Consider the following 24,811-nt stretch of genomic DNA (forward strand, 5'->3'; position numbering starts at 1 on the left):
TTTGAAAATGTGCCTATATGTGATGTCATATAGTCACTGCTGCATGTTAATGTTCAGCAGGCGGCGCAGGCCACACAGTGGTTTAGGAGCCAAGCTCAAAACAGCTCGAGATCTTGAGGTAGAAAAATGCTGTTTTTGAGGACTTGATTAGAAATACAAAACAATGAATAAAAAAAATATATATATTACAGAGGTGTTCCATAGACTCACAGGAATTGTGTAAAAGTGCCCAAATAGTGAAAGAAATAGTAAAATAGTTCCCCTTTAACACTTTAACCGCCGAAAACGCTGGAACTCGTCATTCCCCGCCATGCTCATTCCGCCGAAGACACCTTAACTCGTCTTTATCAATATTTCAAAAATCTGTGATCGGAATCATATTTCCCCTCCGGAGCCCTGACACACACTGCTGATCTCAACTCACTAGCGGTTCAAGAGCGCTATCCGGTGGCAGATTGAAACCGGATATCAACCTTTGACCCGGCAGGACGCACTCCATATGGGGTCCGGGCACTCGCTAATGTTAAGAGAGACTCCGTCTTCACACAGTGAACATCGATCGGTGGAAATAACTCGAAAAAACAACATGATTTGGACGTATATACTATTATACAACCTGGAAATAGATCGGGCATTTCTCCATCCCATAATAGAGGAAATTCTGTTCCACGATCATCTGCCAGCGGCGCGAGGAAGCCACAGTGAGTTTCAACGTTATATTCTAACATCTTTTATACAACGGCATGCACATTTCTCGATTCTGATTGGCTGAAACAGTCATTTTACACGTTTATTCTTCACAATTCCACGCTGCTGGCCCAGGACCCGCCCACAACCGAATCACATCACTCCGCCGGATCACAAGATGCCGGACAATAATTTAACAAATGGATATGTTGATAACGACTAAACGAGTAAATATCAAGCGATTCTGTCACAGCGAATGTCTTAGTCCTTTAAACAATGTTGGATGATGTAATTGATGGGTCTTGAATCATTGTGTAACAAAAGAAAAATCGCGGATTGATTGATTGATCACACTGTCCGACGCTGGCTCAGTCTCCACCCACCCCAAGCACACACACACACACGCACACGCACACACTCCTGTCTGCAACGCGGGGGATAGTCAGACTGAGAAAGAGCTGGGTGCTGCGCTGTTCTAAGTGAGCATGGCCTATTGAGTTGATTGATTGATTGATTGCTAATTTTATTACTGTACGCTTGGTTTCCAACTGGTTAAGTTTAGGCCCTCTACAGTAGGTTTAAAAAAATAAATAAAAAAATAGGGCAAAGAAAACTTTTTAATTTGTTTGACCTACTTTCTATAGAAGCATCTAAGAATGAAGTTCTATAGAAAGTAGGTCTGCATCCCCTTAACAATTGTGTGTATTGAGCCGTACTGTATTGTACCCATTCTGCATCTGGTAATAAAATGTTCAATCAATCATTCCAATAATACACAGTTGGATGTGTTAGTTGGTTGGATGCACTTCAAGCTGCTTCCACATGAGGCAACTTCTCTCAATCATTCCAATAATAAACAGTTGGAAGTGTTAGTTGGTTGGATGCACTTCAAGCTGCTTCCACATGGAGGCAACTTGTCTTTTTTGTAGTTGTGGGAACTACTTTTTCTGGCTGATGGTTTTTTCAATAAATCTTCGATTAATGTGTTTATTGTATAGCAATAAGGTTGGATGAATATGGCAGTTGTATAAAAGCATTACACCACTTGCAGTCGTGATTTGTGAACAATAAACCATGCCTAGGGGGGTCTAACGATCACCCCTAGGCATGGTTTATTGTTCACAAACCACTCCTGCGCGTGATGTAATGCTTAACTATACTAACTGCTATGATGAACATATGACCCACATTAGACGAATGGTATAACGTTGCCCACGGAATTATAAACGCCCCCTCGCCCATCCGGTCAACATCAGATGACGTGTAGTAACTTCCAGAACCACGTCCAGTTGAAATTTTTTATCTGGCACAGATTGCTATCAAACTGTATTTCATCATCAATATAATGCATTTGGGGCTATAAATCAAGTTCTGGAGAAAGCTGCAGAAAAAGATAAAAACATACTTATACTTTAGACTAGGGCTGCAACTAATGACTAATTTGGTAGTCGACTAATCGAAAACCAATTATGTAAAAAAAGGATAGATTTTTCTTCTTTTTTTTTTTATTAAACTACCTATCTTTGTGAAAGTGGCTTCTCAGCTCTGGTCCAGCTGAAGACAGAGCAGAGGAACAGATTGGACATTGAGCATGACCTCAGAGTTGCTTGTCTACCATCACCCCAGACTTTGAGACTCTTGTCAGGACCAAACAACAACATCATAACATGATGATCCCATAGCAAATTAAAATAATGACTCATGAAACATTTGAATTTGGATCTTAAGCCACTTTAAATGAAAATGTATTTGAAGAACAATACAGCAATCACTCATAACAAGATAAATAAATTAAATAATACAAATTAAAGTGGAAGTGTACTTTAAATAACTAAAGAAATAATAATAAAAAATAAATAACTAGCAGCATCTTCCCCCAGCACCGCGGCTGATGGGGCTGTAACTTGGTCCAGGACCAGGAGGGTGACGTGGAACAGCTATAAGGGGAGAGGGGGATGAGTCAGATCAGACAGACTTCTAGGTATTTTGTTTGCTGTGTGTGAGAGGAGTCCGTGTATGTGTGTGTGTCTTACTCTGATCGCTGTGTGAGTGAGAGGAGTGTGTGTACTGTGTAATTTGTGTGTGTGTCTTACTCTGATCGCTGTGTGAGTGAGAGGTGTGTACTAGGGGTGGGACGATACATCGATCCAGATCGATACATCGATGTAATTATCAACGATCGAATCGGATCGATGCAATGTAATAAGATCGATTCATATCGATACTCTTATTTTGAAAATCCTGTGGCGAGTCTCATATCCGCCCAAGAACAACAGCAGTAGCTCTGTGTGTGTGTGTGTGTGTGTGTGTGTGTGGACGTTACAGCTACAGCATAGCATTCTCCCTTTCTGTGTGTGTCTTTGGAAAGACCAGATGAGGTCAGAGGAGTTTGATGTTTAAATGTTATTTAAACATAAACAATATAATACATAATAAATGTAGGCCTATACATGATCATGCAACATCAACAAATTGTTGTAGGAACGGTTTGGGAGAGGGAGGTAGGGAGGGGTTTTAGGTTGTGAGTTTTGAGTTCCAAAAAATGGAGCTTAAAGTTTAAAGCTCAATATATCAAAACGTGGCACTTTACAGTGAACAGGAGGTCTATTTGTATTAAAAACAATAGATTGATTTTCCTTTAAATGTCTGGAAGAGCTCAAAAATACAAATGTCAAATGATATTTTCGTTACCTTTTTTTAGTTGATCTAAATGTTACCGATTGTGTTAAATGGGCATATGATATCATCTCATATCGATTGCAGGCACCTGAATCTAATCTAATCGTATTGTATCGTGAGAGACTTTGTGATATCGGCAAATATCGTATCGTTGTCCAAAGAATCGATATCGTATCGTATCATGATGAAACTGGTGATTCCCACCCCTAGTGTGTAATTTGTGTATGTGTGTGTGTCTTACTCTGATCGCTGTGTGTGAGTGAGAGGAGTGTGAATCTGTGTGTCTTACTCTGATCGCTGTGTGTGAGTGAGAGGAGTGTGAATGTGTGTGTGTCTTACTCTGATCGCTGTGTGTGAGAGAGAGGAGTGTGAATGTGTGTGTGTCTTACTCTGATCGCTGTGTGTGAGTGAGAGGAGTGTATGTGTGTGTGTCTTACTCTGATCGCTGTGTGTGAGTGAGAGGACTGTATGTGTGTGTCTTACTCTGATCGCTGTGTGTGAGTGAGAGGAGTGCGTGTGTAATGTATTGTGTGTCTAGTCTGATCATCATCTCCTGCAGGGGAACAATGTTTTCAATGTCCAAAATTTGCTATGGGATCATCATGTTATGATGTTGTCTGGAACCCTGAGAAGCCACTCTCACAAAGATAGGTAGTGCACAAAAAAAAAATAAAATGAAATAAAGTTTTTTTTTTAATGACTAATCGACGCAACAATTTCTCGTCGACGATTTTTTATAATCGCTGTCGTCGATTATGTCGACTAATCGTTGCAGCCCTACTTTAGACCATATTTTAGTATGAATATGTGAATGAAAAAGTTTAACGTTCATACACCCTGAACAATACATATAGGACATTGAATGGGCCCTAATAATGGCAATCTAGCAATAGAATTAAAAAAGTTATAGCCCTGCAAAGAAGGGGAACTACCATGCAGGGCTGTACGCTGCAATGATCTCATCGCAAATTGCCCCTTTTAATTGGCCGTTGCGATTGGTAAATAATATTTGGGGGCGGGCTTGCGAGTAGGGATTTCAAGCCTTGCATTCGCATTTCACTCCTAAATGATCCAAGGCGTGTGATGACACTGAGCACTCAGGTATGATCAGCGGGGAAAATCAACTGAGCACTCACTCTGATAGACTGGCTGACTGTCTGATTTAGCTATGAAGAAAAGTAAAGTTAGTAGTAGGGATGGGAATCGATGGTTCCTAACTGGGTTTTGGCCATATGCTCCCGAAATTCTCCCGCTGTTTGGCTGCTTCTATGTGCAGTGAAAACTACTCGAAATGCTTTAGACCCTAGTCATTGATTTAGTTCAGGGTTAGCCGCGGAGCTAACGCTAGCTAACGTGAGCTAATCAAGCTCACAGAGAGAGATAAACAGCTGACAGCAGGTAGTACAGGTACAAATACAATAAAACAAGGGGTGGGGGCTGTTGTGTAAACCTTGTGTCGCGTCAATCTGGTCCACACGTTACTCGTTCATATCTCAGCCCGTGCTGAGATATGCCCATTCCGCGGTCTGTTAATAAAGTTTTCAATCAGACAGATGTATGGAAAGGCTTTTATTATAACATTCGTTGAGGTAAAATCATTATGCCTCATTTAGTCATCCTGCAGAGCACTGGTCTCCTACTCGTGGGCCGCGGGGAGCTAATGTTAGTAGCTTTGTTGTTGTCAACACACAGGGCATTCAGGAAGTCAAAAACGAATGCGCTTGCCGATTGGTGCTAAGAACAGCAGGGCGGGTGCAAGCGTTGTGACCAGCGTTTCCGTTAGCCGGTAATTACCGGTTTTTGACCGGCAAAATATGTTGAAGTCAGAATATTTAAATATCTCCGGTCATAATGTCCGGTGAAAATAATTTCTCTAAGCACAATTTTATTATTTGAATTGTATTAAAATAGGCTCAAATTAAATAGCCTATGCGATGAACAAAACAATCATTACATGTTGCTTCACGCTGATAAAGCGCGGATGGCGCCGCTCGGATGTGAATCTTTTTTTCTTTCTTTTTTTGAGCCTGTCTGTCTGCCCACCACAGAGACCGCTGATGCCGTGGTGAAAGAAAACAGAAACAGAAATGTCGAGCGTTCAGGCCCGAGTGGAAAGTTTAATTCTCCTGGCTGAGGTGCGACATTATATCCACATTTTCCAGTTCACTGATCCAGCCAGGGTTACCAGTGACACAGTTCATTCTGGAACCTCAGATCCCCGCTGATCATGAGGTTCTACAGTATCGCGTTGGATCCATACACGTATCGATTTTTTCGAATGGTGATCAGGAATTGGAATATACCAGTTGGATACCATCTGATGTCAGGTAAGGACTCTTATGTTATCAGTGTTAGGATAATCAGAGTAAGTTTGATGAAGTTATAAGCTGTTTTGTGAAATGTCTTCTTGTTTCGGTTTCACTAAAAGTCCGAGAGGAAATCAACAGGGCGATTATCCGCGCGCGGCCGTAATGTGCTTGCGTGCACGTATAATATTGATCATCTAGCGTTTATTTGAAAACGATTCATAAAAAGGCCGACGAATATCAACGTTGTGGAATATTCCACTAAAAGACTATTTTCATAGAATGCTCCAGAAAGAGCTGTTTTTTATCTGAAAACGGGGGCTTTTCTAACTGCTCTGAAACGGCAACGACGCGATAAACAGCCTTGACAGCACCGACTGGAAAATAGTCTTTGATAATGCGATGGGCAGATTAGACACATAGCCATAATTTAAAACATAGATTAGGCGATATTAACGTTAACATTGGCGCCGATGGTGGCATTCAGCCGGTAAAAAGGAAAACCAGGCTGACCGGCATTTCTCGAATATGTCCGGGGATAGAAATCTTGCAGGACATCCAGACCGGCACGAATATGTTCTAACGGAAACGCTGGTTGTGACGTAATTGGCAGACTCTACTGTCAATCAAAATTATTCTGTTTTCCGTCAGAATGAATGAATGAGAACTTTATTAACAGATTGCATAATGGGTACAATACAGTACAGGAGGATGAAGACCAGAGAAAGACTTTCGGCTTTTTTACATAAGGGTCCTCCATTTTCAATTCATCAAAACATTTAGAGACATACAAATATACAGTAGTTTCATTAAAATGCTATTGATTGATTGATTTAAAACTTTATTAACATATTGCAGAATGGGTACAGTACAGCTCAATACATACAATTGTTAAGGGGATGCAGACCAGAGAAAGACTTTTGTCTTGTTTACATCAGGGTCCCCCATTTTCAATTCATCATATTTCATATCTAAATCATATAATATCTCATTGCTAAATATATGCAATATATAATCTAATAATCCAATAATCTAATATATAATATAAAAATGCTAAATGCATGGGTATTTTATTTTGTCTTTAATGTTAGCTTGCAAACTCATACTGTCTTGGTAAGCCTCATAATGAATTGTTTGGGGTAAAAAAGAAAAACATCGTGATGTGTATCGTGTATCGCCGAAAGGTCAGAAAATATCGTGATATCATATTTAGGCCATATCGCCCAGCCCTAGTTGGTTCATTATAAAAGATACAAACCTGACAACAAAAGCACTTAAATGTTAAATAAAACGACCACAGTAATGAGGCAGGAGGAACATATTTTTTTGCACTATAATGGTAAAATTGTTATTTTAAAAATGTGCCCCTAAAACATATTTTTTGCCCCTAAATTTCTAATTTAGGGGCAAGTGTGCCCCTAGTGAAAAAGCTTAGCGTACAGCCCTGCCATGTTAAATAGAGCTGGCGAGGGATGGTAATGGTATATCATGAATTTTAATGATGGCGATCAAAGTGTTAACATAACAGACCGACAGTAAGTTTGGGGGAACTAATGGGATAACTGGGGGTGCAACTAGGGCTAAAAACACAATGAAATAAAATAATAATAATAATAAATAATATATCCTTCTTAGCAGACTTCTTAGCTCAACATCCCAGGGAACTAATGGGATAACTGGGGATGTTGTTTGCTCCTGACAAGAGTCTCAAAGTCTGGGGTGATGGTAGACAAAGCAACTCTGAGGTCATGCTCAATGTCCAATCTGTTCCTCTGCTTTGACTTCAGCTGAGAAGCCACTTTCACAAAGATAGGTAGTGCAAAAAAATAAATATTTTTAATACGACGCATCGACGAAAAAATTCGGCGTCGACAAGTTTTTATGATCAACGTAATATGACATTACTACATTTCTAGTGTACAATTGCTATAACCATACAGCCTAACTGAAATGTTTCATCTGCTTTAAATTATGATTTTGTCTGTATGGACTTTACAGAGCCGTGTCCAATGAAGATGTCCCAGGGAAAGAATGACCTCAGTGACGGCCCCAACAAACGTGTCGGAGCTGTTTCCCCGGCTGCAGACAAGAAGGATGACCACATAGCCGGTCCTAGCCGACACCATATGCTCTCCAAGGTGGTATTATGCTTCAGTTGTTATGCTTAGGGTTGGGCTATATGAACAAAATCTCATATCACCAGATCTTCCTTAGGTTTGACTAGTGGATGAACAAAATACATCACATATCTTTCTTAGGTTTGACTAGTAGATGAACAAAATACAGCACATATGTCTTAGGTTTGCCTAGTGGATGCAGGACTTCAGGGTTTCTGGAGACACCTACCATTGGAGTCAAGCAGAGTTGACGCATCCACTCCAATGATAGAAGTGGGCACATATTGGCCATTTTGGCTACAGAGCTACATCGGAGTTCACTTGTTTGGTCCACACCAGAGTTCGAATGAGCTTTCACACCACCCAAAACCAACCGGACTATCCGAGGAAAACGAACCAGGGTTCGATTAAGGCTGACCAAAGAGCTCAGGTGTGAAAGCGACCATAGACTGTAGGAGTTCAGGAATCTACTCTTTTTGGGTAGACTCTTTGCTAGTTTTGACATTATTATGGTATTGAGTTTTCCAATACCAGTTACAATGTGATATGACATATGACATCTATTTGATATCAGTATCAAAATTATTTCCAAATGAACCGTTATGAATATCTGGTTGATTTCAAATAAGTGGTTAGCTGGCAAACCAGTTATCTGTCCACCCCCCCCCCCCCCCTTATTACAATCCAAACAAAGAGTATACTCTTCAATACATTGGTTGAGCATAAGTGAATATGTTATGAACAAATAAAAAATTTGACCTAGTGAACGATTGTCTTCCAGGGATGTATTGATACGGGTATCGGGCCATGCCAGGCTAAAACAGAGTAGCGGTATTGGGGGGGGGGGATTTCCCCAATGCTAAAATCTGACACCAAGAGAGTGTGATTTGATTAAACTCCAAGCAGCATAATACCCTGTTTGGCCCATCTTGTATCCCAGCATGTGGGGAAACTTGGCATGGCCAAACACTGAGTCTGACTTGTGAGTTAAAGGGATAGTTTGGATTGTTGGACTCTTAAGTGGTATGAAATACTTGCTAGTAGTAGGGCTGTCTTAAATACTTCGAAGCTTCGTTCGATGGCACAAGCTTCGGACATTAAAAAAAAATCGAAGTTTAAAAAAAAAAGAAACGTTTTTTTTATTTTTACTTCGGTGTGTGTGTGTGTGTGTGTGCATGGGGCCATTGGGTGGGGCCGGGGGACAAATACACTGGAGGAAAGTAACTCAGCTCAGCACTGCCCAAATTATATCATCACTATTGCCTGTTTGAAGGATATCATCCTCAAACACACATACACCACCTACACGCCTATTCTCAGTCCTTGCCCCACAATGGTGGAATGAACTACCCACCCCAGTTCGGACAGCCGAATCCCATCCAATCTTTCGCCGTCGACTAAAGACTCACTTCTTCAACCATTATCTGAAAAAAAATGTAAAAAAAAAAATAAAAAAAATCTAACCCTAACTAACCTTACTGTCATGCACTTGTCCTAATAAACTAACCTACACTGTAACACGCAACACTTTGATGAATATTGTTACTCAGCTGATAGAGTTGTATCCTTCCTGATGACCTGTCGTACAGAACTTGTAAGTCGCTTTGGATAAAAGCGTCAGCTAAATGACTAAATGTGAATGTAAATGCCTTGTAGAATTCCACACATAAGAAAGAAAGATACTGGGATGAATAAACAAAATAGGAAATAGTGGTCTGTAGTGGAGTCTACAAGGTCTACCTTGCCGGACCATGTAGAATCCGGACCTTGTAGACTGACATAATTCTGTGCATAGTTTAGTCTACACAGGCCATATTTCAAATAATCAAAATCTTACTTCATTCATCTTAAACATTCTTGATTTGGGGGATTGGTAGTTCCCATGAAATCTGAAGTTGTTCAAACGACAACAGCGATCCACCTTGAATTAAATCACACTGTGTTGGCTGCGTCACAGTCACGAAAGGGGCTACTTAATTCATTAATCCAATCCACTTTATTTATAGAGCACATTTAAAAACAACAAAGTTTACCAAAGTGCTGTACAAGTCCCACAACATAAGATAAAAAAAAATATTATATATATATATATATTAGAGGTGGGCATAGATTAATTTTTTAAATCTAGATTAATCTATCTGCAATCCTGGATTTAATCTAGATTAAAATGGCTCAAAAAAAAAGAAAAAAACCTGCCGAAGGCATTCAAAATATGTGTGTTCTACCCAAATAATGACCAGAAGTAAGTCCTTACTTTTTCTTTCCTCCTTATGTTTCTCAGGCCAGGTGGCCCATTACACCATGAGCCCATCTCCCGTTTCTAAAATGCATTACAGACTGTTTGAAAAAGCTGTTTTGCTATGATAATTGGTAATGAAATATCAAAATAATGTTCAATAAGATGTACTTGTGTTTAATAAGTTGTTTTATTCAGAAGTTAACACAAATAAATAATATTACCAGTACAGTATCTAGCAAACTCTCAGGAGCAAAACAGAAAGAAGCATTTCAAACTTGAACTATGGAGTTGCTCATTGGCCAATGGTGTCAACTGTGGTTAAAAACGCGTTAACGCAGCACGTTAACGGCCCAGCTCTAGGGCTGCAACGATTAGTCGACATAATCGACGACGTCGATTATAAAAAATCGTCGACGAGAAATTGTTGCGTCGATTAGTCATTAAAAAAAAAGAAGAAAAAAAAACTATTTAATTTTTTTTTCTTTCTTTTTTTTGTGCACTACCTATCTTTGTGAGAGTGGCTTCTCAGGGTTCCAGACAACATCATAACATGATGATCCCATAGCAAATTTTGGACATTGAAAACATTGTTCCCCTGCAGGAGATGATGATCAGACTAGACACACAATACATTACACACGCACTCCTCTCACTCACACACAGCGATCAGAGTAAGACACACACATACTGTACACACTCCTCTCACTCACACACAGCGATCAGAGTAAGACACACACACATACACACTCCTCTCACTCACACACAGCGATCAGAGTAAGACACACACACATTCACACTCCTCTCTCTCACACACAGCGATCAGAGTAAGACACACACACATTCACACTCCTCTCACTCACACACAGCGATTAGAGTAAGACACACACACATACACAAATTACACAGTACACACCTCTCACTCACACAGCGATCAGAGTAAGACACGCACACAAATTACACAGTACACACACTCCTCTCACTCACAGCGATCAGAGTAAGACACACACACATACACACACACACACACGGACTCCTCTCACACACAGCAAACAAAAGTTATTTAAAGTACACTTCCACTTTAATTTGTATTATTTAATTTATTTATCTTGTTATGAGTGATTGCTGTATTGTTCTTCAAATACATTTTCATTTAAAGTGGCTTAAAGATCCAAATTCAAATGTTTCATGAGTCATTATTTTAATTTGCTATGGGATGATCATGTTATGATGTTGTTGTTTGGTCCTGACAAGAGTCTCAAAGTCTGGGGCGATGGTAGACAAGCAACTCTGAGGTCATGCTCAATGTCCAATCTGTTCCTCTGCTCCGTCTTCAGCTGGACCAGAGCTGAGAAGCCACTTTCACAAAGATGGGTCATAAAAAAAAAAAAAAAAAAAAATCCTTTTTTTTTTGTTTTTTTTGTTTACATTGGTTTTCGATTAGTCGACTAATCGAAAAAATAATCGGCAGATTAGTCGACTACCAAATTAGTCATTAGTTGCAGCCCTACCCAGCTCTAATATATATATTATATAAATATATATATATTTATATTTATATATATATATATATATATATAAAATATATATAAGCTTCGCATTAAAAGCAGCGGGTTCGATTAAGAGCAGCGTGTTGGAGAGTGTTGTGATCGACTAATGATGTCTGTAGTGCATTCCTGACCTGACGCTCACTAAACCTGTTGCTGTGGCTACCAACTGAGCTTGTGTGTGTTGTCCAGTTATTGCTATACGGAACCCAGCCAAAACTACAACATGGTGTCAGAAGCGGCTGAATCTTCACTCTACGCACGTCGATCTCACAGATTATAAAACCCAGCGGATTTGCGGAGTGAGTGATGAACTTTTGTTGGGCTAGTTGTTGCTAACGCTAGCAACAGCGTCTCGACGGCGCAGCAGAGCACAGAACAGAGGAGATGGAGCAGCTCAAACCACCGCCCTCGCTGCTACTCACGGGAAACCTGGCAGAGAATTGGCGCAGGTGGGAGCAGCGTTTTCAACTGTATATGACAGCCTCTGGAGCAATTGCAAAGGATGAAAAAATTAAAGTGGCCATACTGTTACACACAATTGGTGAAGATGCTTTGGATGTATTCAACACGTTCACATTTGTTGAGGGTGACGAGAAGAAAGTGGATGCAATCCTCAAGGCTTTTGAAACATATTGCAGCCCACAGAAGAATATTGTTTTTGAAAGGTACCAGTTCTGGTCCCATTCTATGGCTGATGGGATGACAGTGGACAAGTTTGTCACGGAACTGCGCCAGAAGAGCAGAAACTGAGTTTAAAATAAGTGAGAACGAAATGATCAGAGATAAATTGGTGTTCAGCCTGAATAATGCTGCTCTGAAAGAAAGGCTACTGAGGGAGAAGAATTTAACCCTTGAGAAAGCAGTAGATGTGTGCAGAGCATCAGAAGCTGCGAGGAGCCAGTTGCAAGCTATGCAAACAACACAGGCTGTGGGGGAATCATATGTGCAAGCCATAAGTAGAGCTCCAGCTCAACCAGAGAGGGGAAGATTCTACAAAGACAGGACAGAAAAGAAAAACAGAGTGGATTGCACAATGCAACAAGTGTGGGAGAACACATGAACCACGCCAGTGTCCGGCTTATGGTGCTGTATGCCACAAATGTAACAGGCAAAACCATTTTGCGAGGATGTGTTCTATACCAGCTGACAGGACGGGCACCCAAACATACAGAAAAGTAATAAGACGTGGTGTCCGCGACATTGAGACTGAGGTAGATGTAGATTCACTGTTTATAGGTACTGTGTTATGTGTGGAAGTGGATGCAGTCACTAAAAGTAAAGACACTGCATGGTACACTGTGGCCAATGTGAGGAATGTCCCGGTCAAATTCAAGATTGACACGGGGGCGGATGGAAACGTGCTGCCTATGTCCATTGTAAAGACATTTCCAGGTCGTATCCAGCTACAGCCCACAAGAACAGTGCTGGTAGCTTATGGAGGGAACCGTCTGAAGCCTGAAGGGACCGTGACACTGATGTGTGAAACTGCTAAGGCTAAAGCCAAGCTTGATTTCTATGTGATCAACCAGTCAACCGTGCCGATCATGGGCAGAGAGGCAAGTGAAGTACTGCGGCTTGTGAAACGAATTGATGCACTTGAGAAGACACCTCCAGCCACAACAGAGAAGCTGAAGAGACCTCCAGCCACTAAAGAGGAGTTGCTGGAGATGTACCCATCTCTCTTCTGCGGGCTGGGTGAGTTCCCGGGTGTACATCACATACACATTGACCCGGCAGTTACACCTGTGGTACATGGGTGCAGGAAGATTCCCCTTGCTGTCCTGGACAGGCTGAAGGTCACACTGCGCCACCTTGTGGAAGCAGATGTAATAACCCCTGTGAATGACCCAACAGCATGGGTGAGCAGTTTGGTGATCACAGAAAAAAAAAATACTCAACTCAGGGTGTGCTTGGACCCCTGTGATCTGAACAAGGCCATACAGAGGCAACATTACTCCATTCCCACTCTAGACGATGTCTGCTGCAAACTGGCAGGGAAATCTATCTTCACCATTCTGGATGAGAAGGATGGATATTGGCAAGTGAAACTGGATGAGCCATCGTCTGGGCTGTGTACATTCAACACACCATGGGGCCGCTACCGCTTTAAGAGATTGCCATTTGGCATCAAGTCAGCCAGTGAAGTGTTTCAGCAGAAGAACAGTGAGACCTTCGGTGACATAGAAGGTGTACATATCATAGCTGATGACATGATAATCGCTGCATCCTCAGACCAAGAGCACGCTGAAATTCTCCAGCAGGTCATGAAGAGGGCACAAGCTGCCAATGTCAAGTTCAACAAAGACAAAATCCAGTTCAAAGTCGACACAGTGAAATACATGGGCCACATCATCACACCAGAGGGTGTTAAACCTGATGATGCAAAGGTGATAGCCATCGCCAACATGCCGGCACCGGAAGACAAGAAAGGCCTCCAGAGATTGTTAGGCATGACAAGATACTTAGCCCAATACATTCCAGGGGAAGCCACAATAACGGCTCCTCTGAGACAGCTGCTGAGAAAGGATGCAGCATGGCAGTGGGCCCATGAACATGATGCAGCGCTGGAAAGCCTGAAGGCTGCTCTCATTCAAGCCCCAAGTCTCAAGTTTTATGACAAACACAAACCCTTGACGATCCAAGCGGATGCGTCTAAAGATGGATTGGGGGCGTGTCTTCTACAGGAAGGCTACCCGCTGAGCTATGCCTCCCGAGCATTGTCAGACACAGAGAAAAACTATGCTCAAATAGAGAAGGAGCTGTTGGCGATTGTGTTTGCAGCCAAGCGGTTCCATCAGTACATATATGGGCAGACAGTGAGTGTGCAGTCGGATCATAAACCTCTGGAAGTCATCTTTAAGAAACATCTGAGCAAAGCACCAGCTAGACTACAGCGGATGCTTCTCCAGCTGCAGTGCTATGATCTTGAAATCACATACACTCCAGGAAAAGACATGCATGTTGCCGATACTCTCTCTCGTGCAGTGGTGAAAGGGCACGTTGGAGATCTCACTGAGAATCTGTTTGATGAGAAAGTGGTGTATGCGATGGAGGCCACAGATGCGTTGAGTGAAAACATGCTCAAGCAACTCCAGCAAGCAACTGCAGCAGACAAAGTGTTGCAGGCAGTGATACAAGCACACCAAAAGGGCTGGCCAGAAAGGAGACAACGCTGTGATGGCATATTACACCAATACTGGCCGATGCGTCACACAGTGAGCATCAGAGATGGTGTAGTAATAACTGAAGACAAGATCATCATTCCTCAGAGCATGAGAGCAGTAATCATGGATAAATTGCATCTTGCACACCAAGGTGTCCAGCGAATGAAAGCCCATGCCAGGAAGGTCCTATACTGGCCAGGAATGGCACAAGACATAGAGAAAAAAGTGGAAATGTGTGCCACATGTCAACAGATGCAGCCACAAAATCAAAGAGAACCTCTCCAGTCACATGAGATACCAGAACTGCCATGGATGAAACTGGGGACTGACATATTTGAGCTGCATGGACAATCCTATCTAGTGATTGTTGACTACTTGACCAAGTACCCAGAAGTGCTAAACCTACCAGACAAGACTGCCCACTCAGTCATACAAAGGCTGAAGTCAGTCTTCTCCAGACATGGGATTCCCAAAGAGCTAGTGTGTGATCATGTTCCTTTTGCGAGCTGTGAGATGCAGAAGTTTGCTGCAGAATGGGGCATCAAGATCACACACTCTAGCCCTGGATACCCACAGTCCAATGGCCTGGCAGAGAGTATGGTAAAAATGGTGAAACGCACACTGAAGAAGGCAGCTAAAACAGGCACTGACCCGCATCTGGCTTTGCTGTCATTGAGAAATACACCAGTGACAGGCCTAGATGTCTCCCCAGCGCAGATGTTGATGGGACGTGTCCTGAGGAGCCCGCTGCCGTGCACCAGCGCAGTGTTGCAGCCATCCACCCCAAGTAACATACATAACAGGCTCCAACATCTGCAGGCACGAAGGGAGAAGTACTACAATGTGGGAACCAGACCACTATCTGTACTGACTCCTGGAACCACAGTACACATGAAAACAAGGCAAGGCTGGAAGCCTGCTGTCGTGTTGAGCAAGAGAGTAGAGCCGCGCTCTTACAGTGTGGAATCACCGGCAGGCGTGATCTTCAGGAGAAACGGATGCCACCTGAGGACGGTTCATCCAAGTCTGCTTGAGAATGCTGATCCTGAGTATGCTGATCCTGAGTCTATCGACGAGCCAGAAGCTCTGCGGGACGAGCCATGGACTCTGCGGGATGAGCCGCCTGCCCAGAACCAGCCCTCCCAGTCCAGCACGGGCGACTCCCCTACATGCCGCACCAGATCTGGGAGAGCTGTCGTGCCGCCTGTGAGATACAGCGACAGCGATTATGACACGAGCCAACGCTGAAGGTTGAGCTCCACCGGTGGGCTATGTTCTGGAACCTCTGGCCCCAAGCAACTGATACTGACAATATGAATTTATTATTTGTTACATTATTCCTGTTGGTAAGCTATTGGGAAAAGTGATTGAAGTATTTTGCTAATTCTGTTCTGCAGTAAGAGAGTAATAACTTTTACTAAAAGTAATAACTTTTCCTTAATAAAGGGGGATGTGATATATGGTACTCAGGTTCGATTAAGAGCAGCGTGTTGAAGAGTGTTGTGATCGACTAATGATGTCTGTAGTGCATTCCTGACCTGACGCTCACTAAACCTGTTGCTGTGGCTACCAACTGAGCTTGTGTGTGTTGTCCAGTTATTGCTATACGGAACCCAGCCAAAACTACAACAGCCCCGAAGCTTCGATTGCCAAAAAAAAATTCGAAGGTCAGCCCTAGCTAGTAGTATAGTTCAGGGGTTCTCAACCTTTCTGCTGCCAAGGCACCCCTGTGTTCAATAAAATATTCCAGGGCACCCCTACATACGATAAAGACTTTTTCGGTCCTGTCTTTTTTGCTACAATGATGATACAATGATTCTTTATTTGCCGTGCTGTCGTTGAGATGTTTTGTTGTTTGTTTGTCTTTGTTGCTTGTTGGTGAATCTGCAAATATGAATTGCCCCACGCGGGATCAATAAAGTTGTCTGAATCTGATGACAAAAGTGCTTGCTTTCAAAATAATGTTTATTTAAGAAAAAACTGAAAATCATGTGTTTTTTTTTTAATACAGAAAAGGATCACTAAAGTGCTATCTGTTGCAGCTGCACTGTTCTCCATAAAAATAGCATATTTGGATAAGTTTGACAATTTCTCAAAAACAGAAAATCATGTATTTTTTTTAAATACAGAAAAGGATCACCAAGTTACCATTTCTCAAAAAATATAAATAAATACAGAAAATAAGCACTCGTTCACTCAGTGGACATTTCTAGCTGCTGCTGGCTAATAATACGGTCAATACGTGGGGAGATCTTTGACAAGGCAACACGCATGTCATCATCAAGGCTCAACTTGGCCCTATATTTTGTTTTCAGAGCTGTCATGGATGAAAAGCCAGCTTCACACAGATATGTGGGGCTGAATGGTATCAACACCTTAACTGCAGCATCATGAGATACTTGGTACTCAGCACCACACTCTGAAACTAGCTCTCCAGGTGGTATCAGATGAGATTTCAATGAGTTCTTCCAAGAGTTTGGATGGAGATGTGTCAGGAAGCTTTGTCTCAATGTTGTCTGTAAAGTATTTTTTTATCCAGAGTGACTTAATGATTTAAAGATTTTTAGAAATGGTCAAACTTATCCAAATATGGTATTTTCATGGAAAACAGTGCAGCTGCATCAGATAGCACTTTAGGGATAATTTTCTGTAATCCAAAAAATAATTTGGATTCACTATAAAGTGCCTGTTCACTATAAAGTGCCACGTTTTGATATATTGAGCTTTAAACTTTAAGTACATTTTTTGGAACACGCAACCTAAAACACCTTCCTCTCCCAAACCGTTCCTGCAATTGTTTTATGTTGCATGATGATCATGGATACATTTATTATGTATTGTATTTTTTATGTTTAAATATCAACATAATCTGTCTGTCCACCCTCAGTACATTTACTATCAATATAATATAGTAGTCTGACTTCATCATATATTTTCAAACGCACACACATATAGGGAGAATGCCCCCCCCCCCCCTCCTTCCCAGTCCTCCTTCCAAGTCCCCACCCTGCTGTTCTCTGTCGCTCTGAACAGGGCTTGTTGTTAGCTTATGCTAAAGGGACATTAATTCCGGTCTTAAACACAACGTGGCCACAAAGGAATGGCAAGGATTGCAAAGCATGTTATATGCATTTGACCCGTTGCGGAATAAAACGGCAGGGATTTGTTTTGGGTCGCAAAAACACTATCCTTGCTGTGTTTCAATGTCCGCATTCCAGATCCAGAGTACGCTACTACTGCTGAGCTGAGAGACGCTAAGCTCACTGCTCAGCCTGCTGTGTTGAGATGCATCCTTATTGGCTGTGTGCTGTAGAGCGGATATGAGTCACGACACCACGGAGTTTCAAAATAAGAGTATCATAATGACCTAAATGTTGCTAGCTTTCGGAGCCTAGTTATTTAGCTGGAGCTGCGCGTGGTCAGAAATGAGACCCGCTATAGGATTTTCAAAATAAGACTGTTGTCATTCTATATTTTTAAAGAACATTGCCAGGCATCTCGTGGAACCCCTGGCAGCTCTCCGCGGAACCCCTGTGTGCCGGGGAACCCCTGTTGAGAACCGCTGGTATAGTTGATGCGATGCCATTAGCTTAACTCACAGAGTACCGTGGTCTGAGTTCTGGCCTCGTTCTGAGTGAACCGGGAAGCTTCAGACAGGCAGCAAACGAGGTCATGAGACAAAAAAGTGTTATTCCACCACACAATAACTTGCAGGCAAAAGTTGTAATCATCCACAGCAGAAAACATTTCCTATGCTTCAGAGTGACATGATGTGTTGGAACTAGTCTCAGTGTGAGGTAGTCACTAAATGCTTCAGAGTGACATGATGTGTTGAACTAGTCTCAGTGTGAGGTAGTCACTAAATGCTTCAGAGTGACATGATGTGTTGAACTAGTCTCAGTGTGAGGTAGTCACTAAATGCTGGGTCTTGAAGCATAGAAAATGAGGCACGCTGTTTTCTGCTGTGGGTGATTAAAACTTCTGTCAGGTCAGAACTCAGACCACGAGACTCGGTGTGTAAACTGAGGGCACTGCATCAACTATACTACTTTATACAACGGCATGCAAATTTCTCGATTCTGATTGGCCATTCACACGTCTTTATTGACAACAATCCACGGTCCTGGGCTCAGGACCCGCCCACAACCAAATCACATAACCCTCCCCGGCTCACTCCGGGAGAAAACAGGATCGCGGACAATAAATGGTTATGTTGAAAGCACCATAACGACTAAATATGAAGCGATTCTGTCAAGGGGAATGTGTTAGTATTTTAAACAATGTTGGATGATGTAATTGATGGGTCTTGACTCAATCTAGAACAAAAGAAAAATCGCGGATTGATTGATAGATTAATTGATTGATTTAAATTTCTTCCTTCCTACTTTCTGACTGCAGCGTTCTCTCTCACACACTGTCCGACGCTGGCGTACCCACAAACACACACACACACATACACACACACACACACACACACGCACACACACACACACACATACACGCACACACGCACACACACACTGTGACACACACACACACACACACACGCACACGCACACACACACACTCCTGTCTGCAACAGCGGGGGAGTCAGACTGAGAGAGAAGCAGCGCTGTTTTAAGTGAGCATGGTCTATTGAATTGATTGATTGGTTGATTGCTAATTTTATTACTGTACCCCTGGTTTCCAACTGGTTAAGTTTAGGCTAAAAGAAATAAATAAAAAAATAGGGCGAAGAAAACGTTTTTTTCCTATAGGGCAAAGAAAACGTTTTAATTTGTTTTACCTACTTTATATTCTGCATCTGGTAATAAAATTTTCAATCAATCATTCCAATAATACACAGTTGGATGTGTTAGTTGGTTGGATGCACTTCAAGCTGCTTCCACATGAGGCAACTTCTCTCAATCATTCCAATAATACACAGTTGGATGTGTTAGTTTGGTTGGATGCACTTCAAGCTGCTTCCACATGGAGTTGTGGGAACTACTTTTTCTGGCGGATGGTTTTTTCAATAAATCTTCGATTAATGTGTTTATTGTATAGAAATAAGGTTGGATGAATCTGGCAGTTGTATAAAAGCTTTACACCACGTGCAGTCGTGATTTGTGACCAATAAACCATGCCTAGGGGGGTCTAACGACCCTCGGCTGCGCCTCGGGCCTAACAACCACCCCTAGGCATGGTTTATTGGTCACAAACCACTCCTGCGTGTGATGTAATGCTTAAATAGTATTTCATACCACTTGATGTCCACAACTCTGAACTATCCCTTTAAGGTGACTCATCATCAAGTACCAGTGACGAGACATGTCTAACATAAAAAAAAAAAAAAGCCAAACCTGTCCATCTACAATTACTCTGTGGACGGTGAACGTTGTACTTTGCAAGACTCTTATTGTTACTGTTTTTTATCTGGTATTTTTAGGCCACAGCCCCACTGATATCCAGTACAGTGGAGGATATGGCGTCTTGCAGTCACCGCTCTCTGTTGGAACTAAAGGAACTATCTGTCTACTTGGTGGACTGCATTAAAACACCAGGACTTAAAGGAACTGTGAATGAAGGAGGAGGTAAGGCTATAAATGCTCTCATTTAAAAAATAATTCACATTGAGATCTTTTTGACATTTATTTTTACAAGTGCGTCCTAGCCAAGACAGGCAACAGCACAATTAACGATAGGTTATGTATATAACCTAGTTATATTAGTATTGGCTGAGCGTCCCGCTCTGAGCCTTATGAGATACCCCTTATCTCCTATGGTACCTATTGTACCCCAACGAACAACTAAATGCACCCACACCTGAAGGAGCCCCCGCCCCTATGGAGGCGTAGCCTATATAACCATGACTCTGGTCACCAAACACTCTTCCTCGCCAAATCTCGTTCTGACAATAGGGTCTGTACCAAACCTGAAAACAGGTGGGGTTGTGTAAACACAAGTCCCCGCCTCAGCGTTCTCTCCATCCACCTCGACATATGGTACTGCCGTAGTCATATGTGATGACACTCCCAACGCACCCGCCGTCACGTGGCGCAGGTCCGCCAGGAACTGTAGATAGTTGGCCCGGTCCCCCCGCTGTGCGTAGCCAACCCTGGAACCGTGCGAGCAGCGCGTTCCGTGTCGGGACATCTGACCCTGACACCACCCACGAGGCAATCGCACCCAATGGGGGACCCCGACAGAAAGGGCCGGTCTGATACGGGGGGCTTCCGATGAAAAAAGCCCCCCCACTGAACACCCCTCCAGAACATGCTGAGGAGTTGTTCTGCAGCCGGACATGCAAGGTGTAAGGACCCCATGGGTTCCTACACACCGTAGCCCTGCAGTGATATTACTACCACCCCAAATCACGCGTGCCTGCGACCACTGCCAATATTTCAGGAGTGGGAGGCACCAACATGATACCTGGCCTGGCGAAGGCGAGGCCGGGGAAGCCCGCACTGTGTGCCTCAAAAGGTTTCGAGCCCCCCTGCTGACAACACTTAAGTTGACAGACGTAACACCAGGCTCAACCAACACAGCTTAAGGTGTGGGAGCCGCTTGACAGCACAACATTCTCACGGACAGACCCAGGCTCAGCCATCAACTGGGTGTCAGCCCCTGTCCCCATGAGAAGCGAAAGGGGGGCCGCCCGCGCTTCAACGAAGGCACGCGGCCCGCAGCCAAAGGAAACAATCAGAGCCCACTTTTTCCGCTGGTGTTGGGGAAGGGAGTGATCGGAGAGCGGGCTGCTCGCGGCAGGACGGTGACTGCTTGTTTGTTCAAGCCGAACCCATCCTACATGGCCGATCCCTCGGCCGCCAAGGCTGTCGGCCTTGTGGACACCTGTCGAATCAACGCCCAGGATACCTCCGGCGAGGGAAAACATGGCCGCCTATCGAGGGCCTCGTCATCGCCGCTGACGAGGCCATGCTCTCTTCTTCTGGCTGCGCGGTGTGAGGCGGTGTAGGGCCTAGGACAATACCGCCCGCGCTCCAGCAGAAGACCAAAATCCCCTGCGGAGAGGGGAACCCTGAGCGGTTATAGCTTGCGGCTGGGTCAAAGCTAATGACGTCAAAAACCTTGCGCGATGTGTCGACGTCGGCTGGCCCTCAAGGCCCCGCCACCAGACACAATTATTTTTTTAATAGAAAAAAACAGCAATTCGAACACAGTTCTAATCGCTGCCAATTCCATACCGTGGCGGTACAGGCTTTAACAGCCCACCAGCCACTCGCCAGGCCGACCCACCCATGGCGTCGGCCGGGCGGGGCACTGTTTCAATATGTCAAAAGCAAAGGACTGATGCTAACACGGAGCACCAGTGGTGGTTGCAAACAGCAACCTCCACTGTGGTGTGCACCATGAAAGGGTTAAATGAATAAAAGAACTAAACCACAAAATACTGTAGAATGAGCAAACCCATATACACAACGTTAAGGGGAGGCGGACCAGAGCGAACTAGTCCCGCCTTCATTCAAAATATTCACAACAGCACACCAGCCCTAGCTTAGCCCATTTACCAAAAAAGGTAAACAAAGCCCCCCCCGCACTACTCCCCAGTATACCGATTGACCGTCAGTATGAATGGTTGAGAGGAGAGAAAGCTGTAGCAAGACAGACCTTCTCATAGCAGAGTGACAGAACGAAACAATAGCCCAATACACAGGGCCGCCTCAGGGGGTGGGGGGCCTCACGTTTAAATTCGCACAGGGCCTCACATTTCTCCCAGGCGGCCCTGCCCCTATACTACTACAGCCTAGCGTGAGGCGATGTGGAACCCAGATCAACAACCGCCTGCGCACAGATACACAACATGTTTACCATGTCGGCTGGACCCATAGCCCCACTACCCGACGCCAATGTGGATAGGAACTAGCCAGCTGAGCCATAACCCGCCGTTAAGTCCCATCCTGCAGTAATATAGCTCTACTGCTACACCGCCGAGCTCACGCATCGGCCCCAGATGGGGACACCGTTCCATAGACCCCGCCGGAACACAAGGTAACATACCTGGCTAGGCTACCTAGCCACGGCCTACCCTGTTGTCAACCCATTTACCCGAAAAAAGGTAAATAGGACTCAGCAAAAAAAACCACAACAGCCACCGACTGACCTTCATTGATGAACCGGGCAAGAGGAGGGAGAAGTGACAACATCTCACGGCGGAGACATTAGAACAGCGTAGCAGTTAGTATGTAGCAGTAGTGGTAGCATGTGGCATTAGCGATAGCATGTAGCATAGCATTAGATGTTTAGCAGCACGCCCAAGACAGTTTGGAAACCGTTCACTGCAGTGAACGTTCACCAAACCATCCTGCCCCCGGCGCCAACACACAACATGGTTGTGTAACAAAACAAACCAGCATTACTAACACTAATACCCATGCCTGAAGACACAGGGCCTACCTGGGTACAAGCTGACCCGACAGCCAATCTTGTACAGCTGAACCTTGATCTGCTGTCATCAGACGAGGAACATCAACATAGGCCCGTCGTGTCGCAGAAAACATGATTCGAAGATGCCAGGGGCCAGCAACCTCCGGTAAGCTTTCAACATTATGACTCTGATCTTTTTCATCCTGCTAGTTACGTATGGTGCACGCAGCCGATACGATGGAACGAAAATAGAGGAAGAGTGTTTGGTGACCAGAGTCATGGTTATATAGGCTACGCCTCCATAGGGGTGGGGGCTCCTTCAGGTGTGGGTGCATTTAGTTGTTCGTTGGGGTACAATAGGTACCATAGGAGATAAGGGGTATCTCATAAGGCTCAGAGCGGGAGGCGATAAGCAAATACGATATATAACAGGGTTGCAGATATTTCATTTCAACCTTTATTTAAAAATCTTAAGCTTCTGAAGTTTCCCTCATTTACAGAAATGACGATTGTGCAAATGTAAACGGTACATATTAAAAGCAATATTCACAGAAAATGAAACACAAAAGAGAAATAATAATATTAAAAAAAAGGATGTTCTAAAATAATTAAAAAAATCTAAATAAATAAATACCAGTGTTTTTTGCGCCTTTCTGCAAGAGGAGGCCAACCGACCCTATCATACAGGACACAATGGTGAGTATCGTATCTGTCACCATTAACACTGAGTGCCAACGACAAGATTAGTCGTCCTAACTTGCCATGCGTTGGGTGCCAATGACGAGTTTTCTCGTTATTTGATTATTTCTTTTATTAGCGATATCCATTCATTTTTCATCCATCCAGCCTGACGTTATCATTGTGAATGGGTCTGAGCTCGAAAAGGGCAAATACCGCCGCCTATCGTCTCCCGGTTGGTAATGCACATCATTGGATTGGATTGGATTGGGTGGCCATGTGCATCAGAAAAAAAGTCCGGTCCAGGGTTTTCCTATCTCTGGCATGCAGTATCGTGTTACCAGATTGACTGAGGACCCTCAGAGCAGCGTCGATTATGTGTTTCGGACTATAGCGTTGGATCAATAAACTCGATCAATATTTGGAATGGCGATCAGTAATTGGATTAATCTTTTTGCAGAACATCTGATGTGAGGTAAGGACTCTATTTTACCAGTATTGGGTTAATCAGATGTTTATTTCATATCGATCACAACGTGTCTGTGTGTGCGTGTATGACGTTAGCGCTGACCAGGTCATGGATAATGGATTTTTCAGCCCGCTTCTCTAGCGTCCATAAGTACACATATACTATCGATAATCTAGCGTTTATTTGAAAACGATTCATGAATCAGCTGAAAAATTTCGACGTGTTTTGTGTATTCCACTAAAGGGCTATTATCGCGGAATTTCTCTGAAATTACTAGAACTCTCCGAAACTATACTCTTATTCAAAACGGAAATGTACCAATGAAAAAACAATCTGTTTCGTACATGTTGACTGCAAGCAAGTCATTGATAAGCGAGGGTTGTTTTAGACCCATACTTTAAGATATAGTTTAAGCGTTCGCAAATATCCCCGACCTCCCATTGAATAAAGCGCTGGCACTCAAGGGGTTATCTGGTCAAAGGGGCGTGGCACCCAATGTGCTAAGAGCTGACTGATATGCAGAATCCAGAGGTTTAAGAGCTGATGCCGCAGCATGCCTAT

At 43.4% G+C, this 24,811-nt stretch overlaps 1 protein-coding gene across 1 annotated transcript in view; it reads left to right on the plus strand.

Annotated features, from left to right (window-relative positions):
* Nucleotides 1-24,811, plus strand: part of LOC311234204 (uncharacterized protein) — a 49,940-nt gene that overhangs the window by 9,583 nt on the left and 15,546 nt on the right. The window contains exons 2-3 of the mRNA XM_084321328.1: nt 7,671-7,810; nt 20,168-20,312. Coding sequence (XP_084177454.1) covers nt 7,682-7,810; nt 20,168-20,312 — 274 coding nt within the window. The 5' untranslated portion in view covers nt 7,671-7,681. The remainder of the gene's footprint in view (nt 1-7,670; nt 7,811-20,167; nt 20,313-24,811) is intronic.

Source organism: Notolepis coatsorum (assembly GCF_963971535.1).
Source record: "Notolepis coatsorum genome assembly, chromosome: 9".
In the NCBI taxonomy this organism is placed as follows: Eukaryota; Metazoa; Chordata; class Actinopteri; order Aulopiformes; family Paralepididae; genus Notolepis; species Notolepis coatsorum.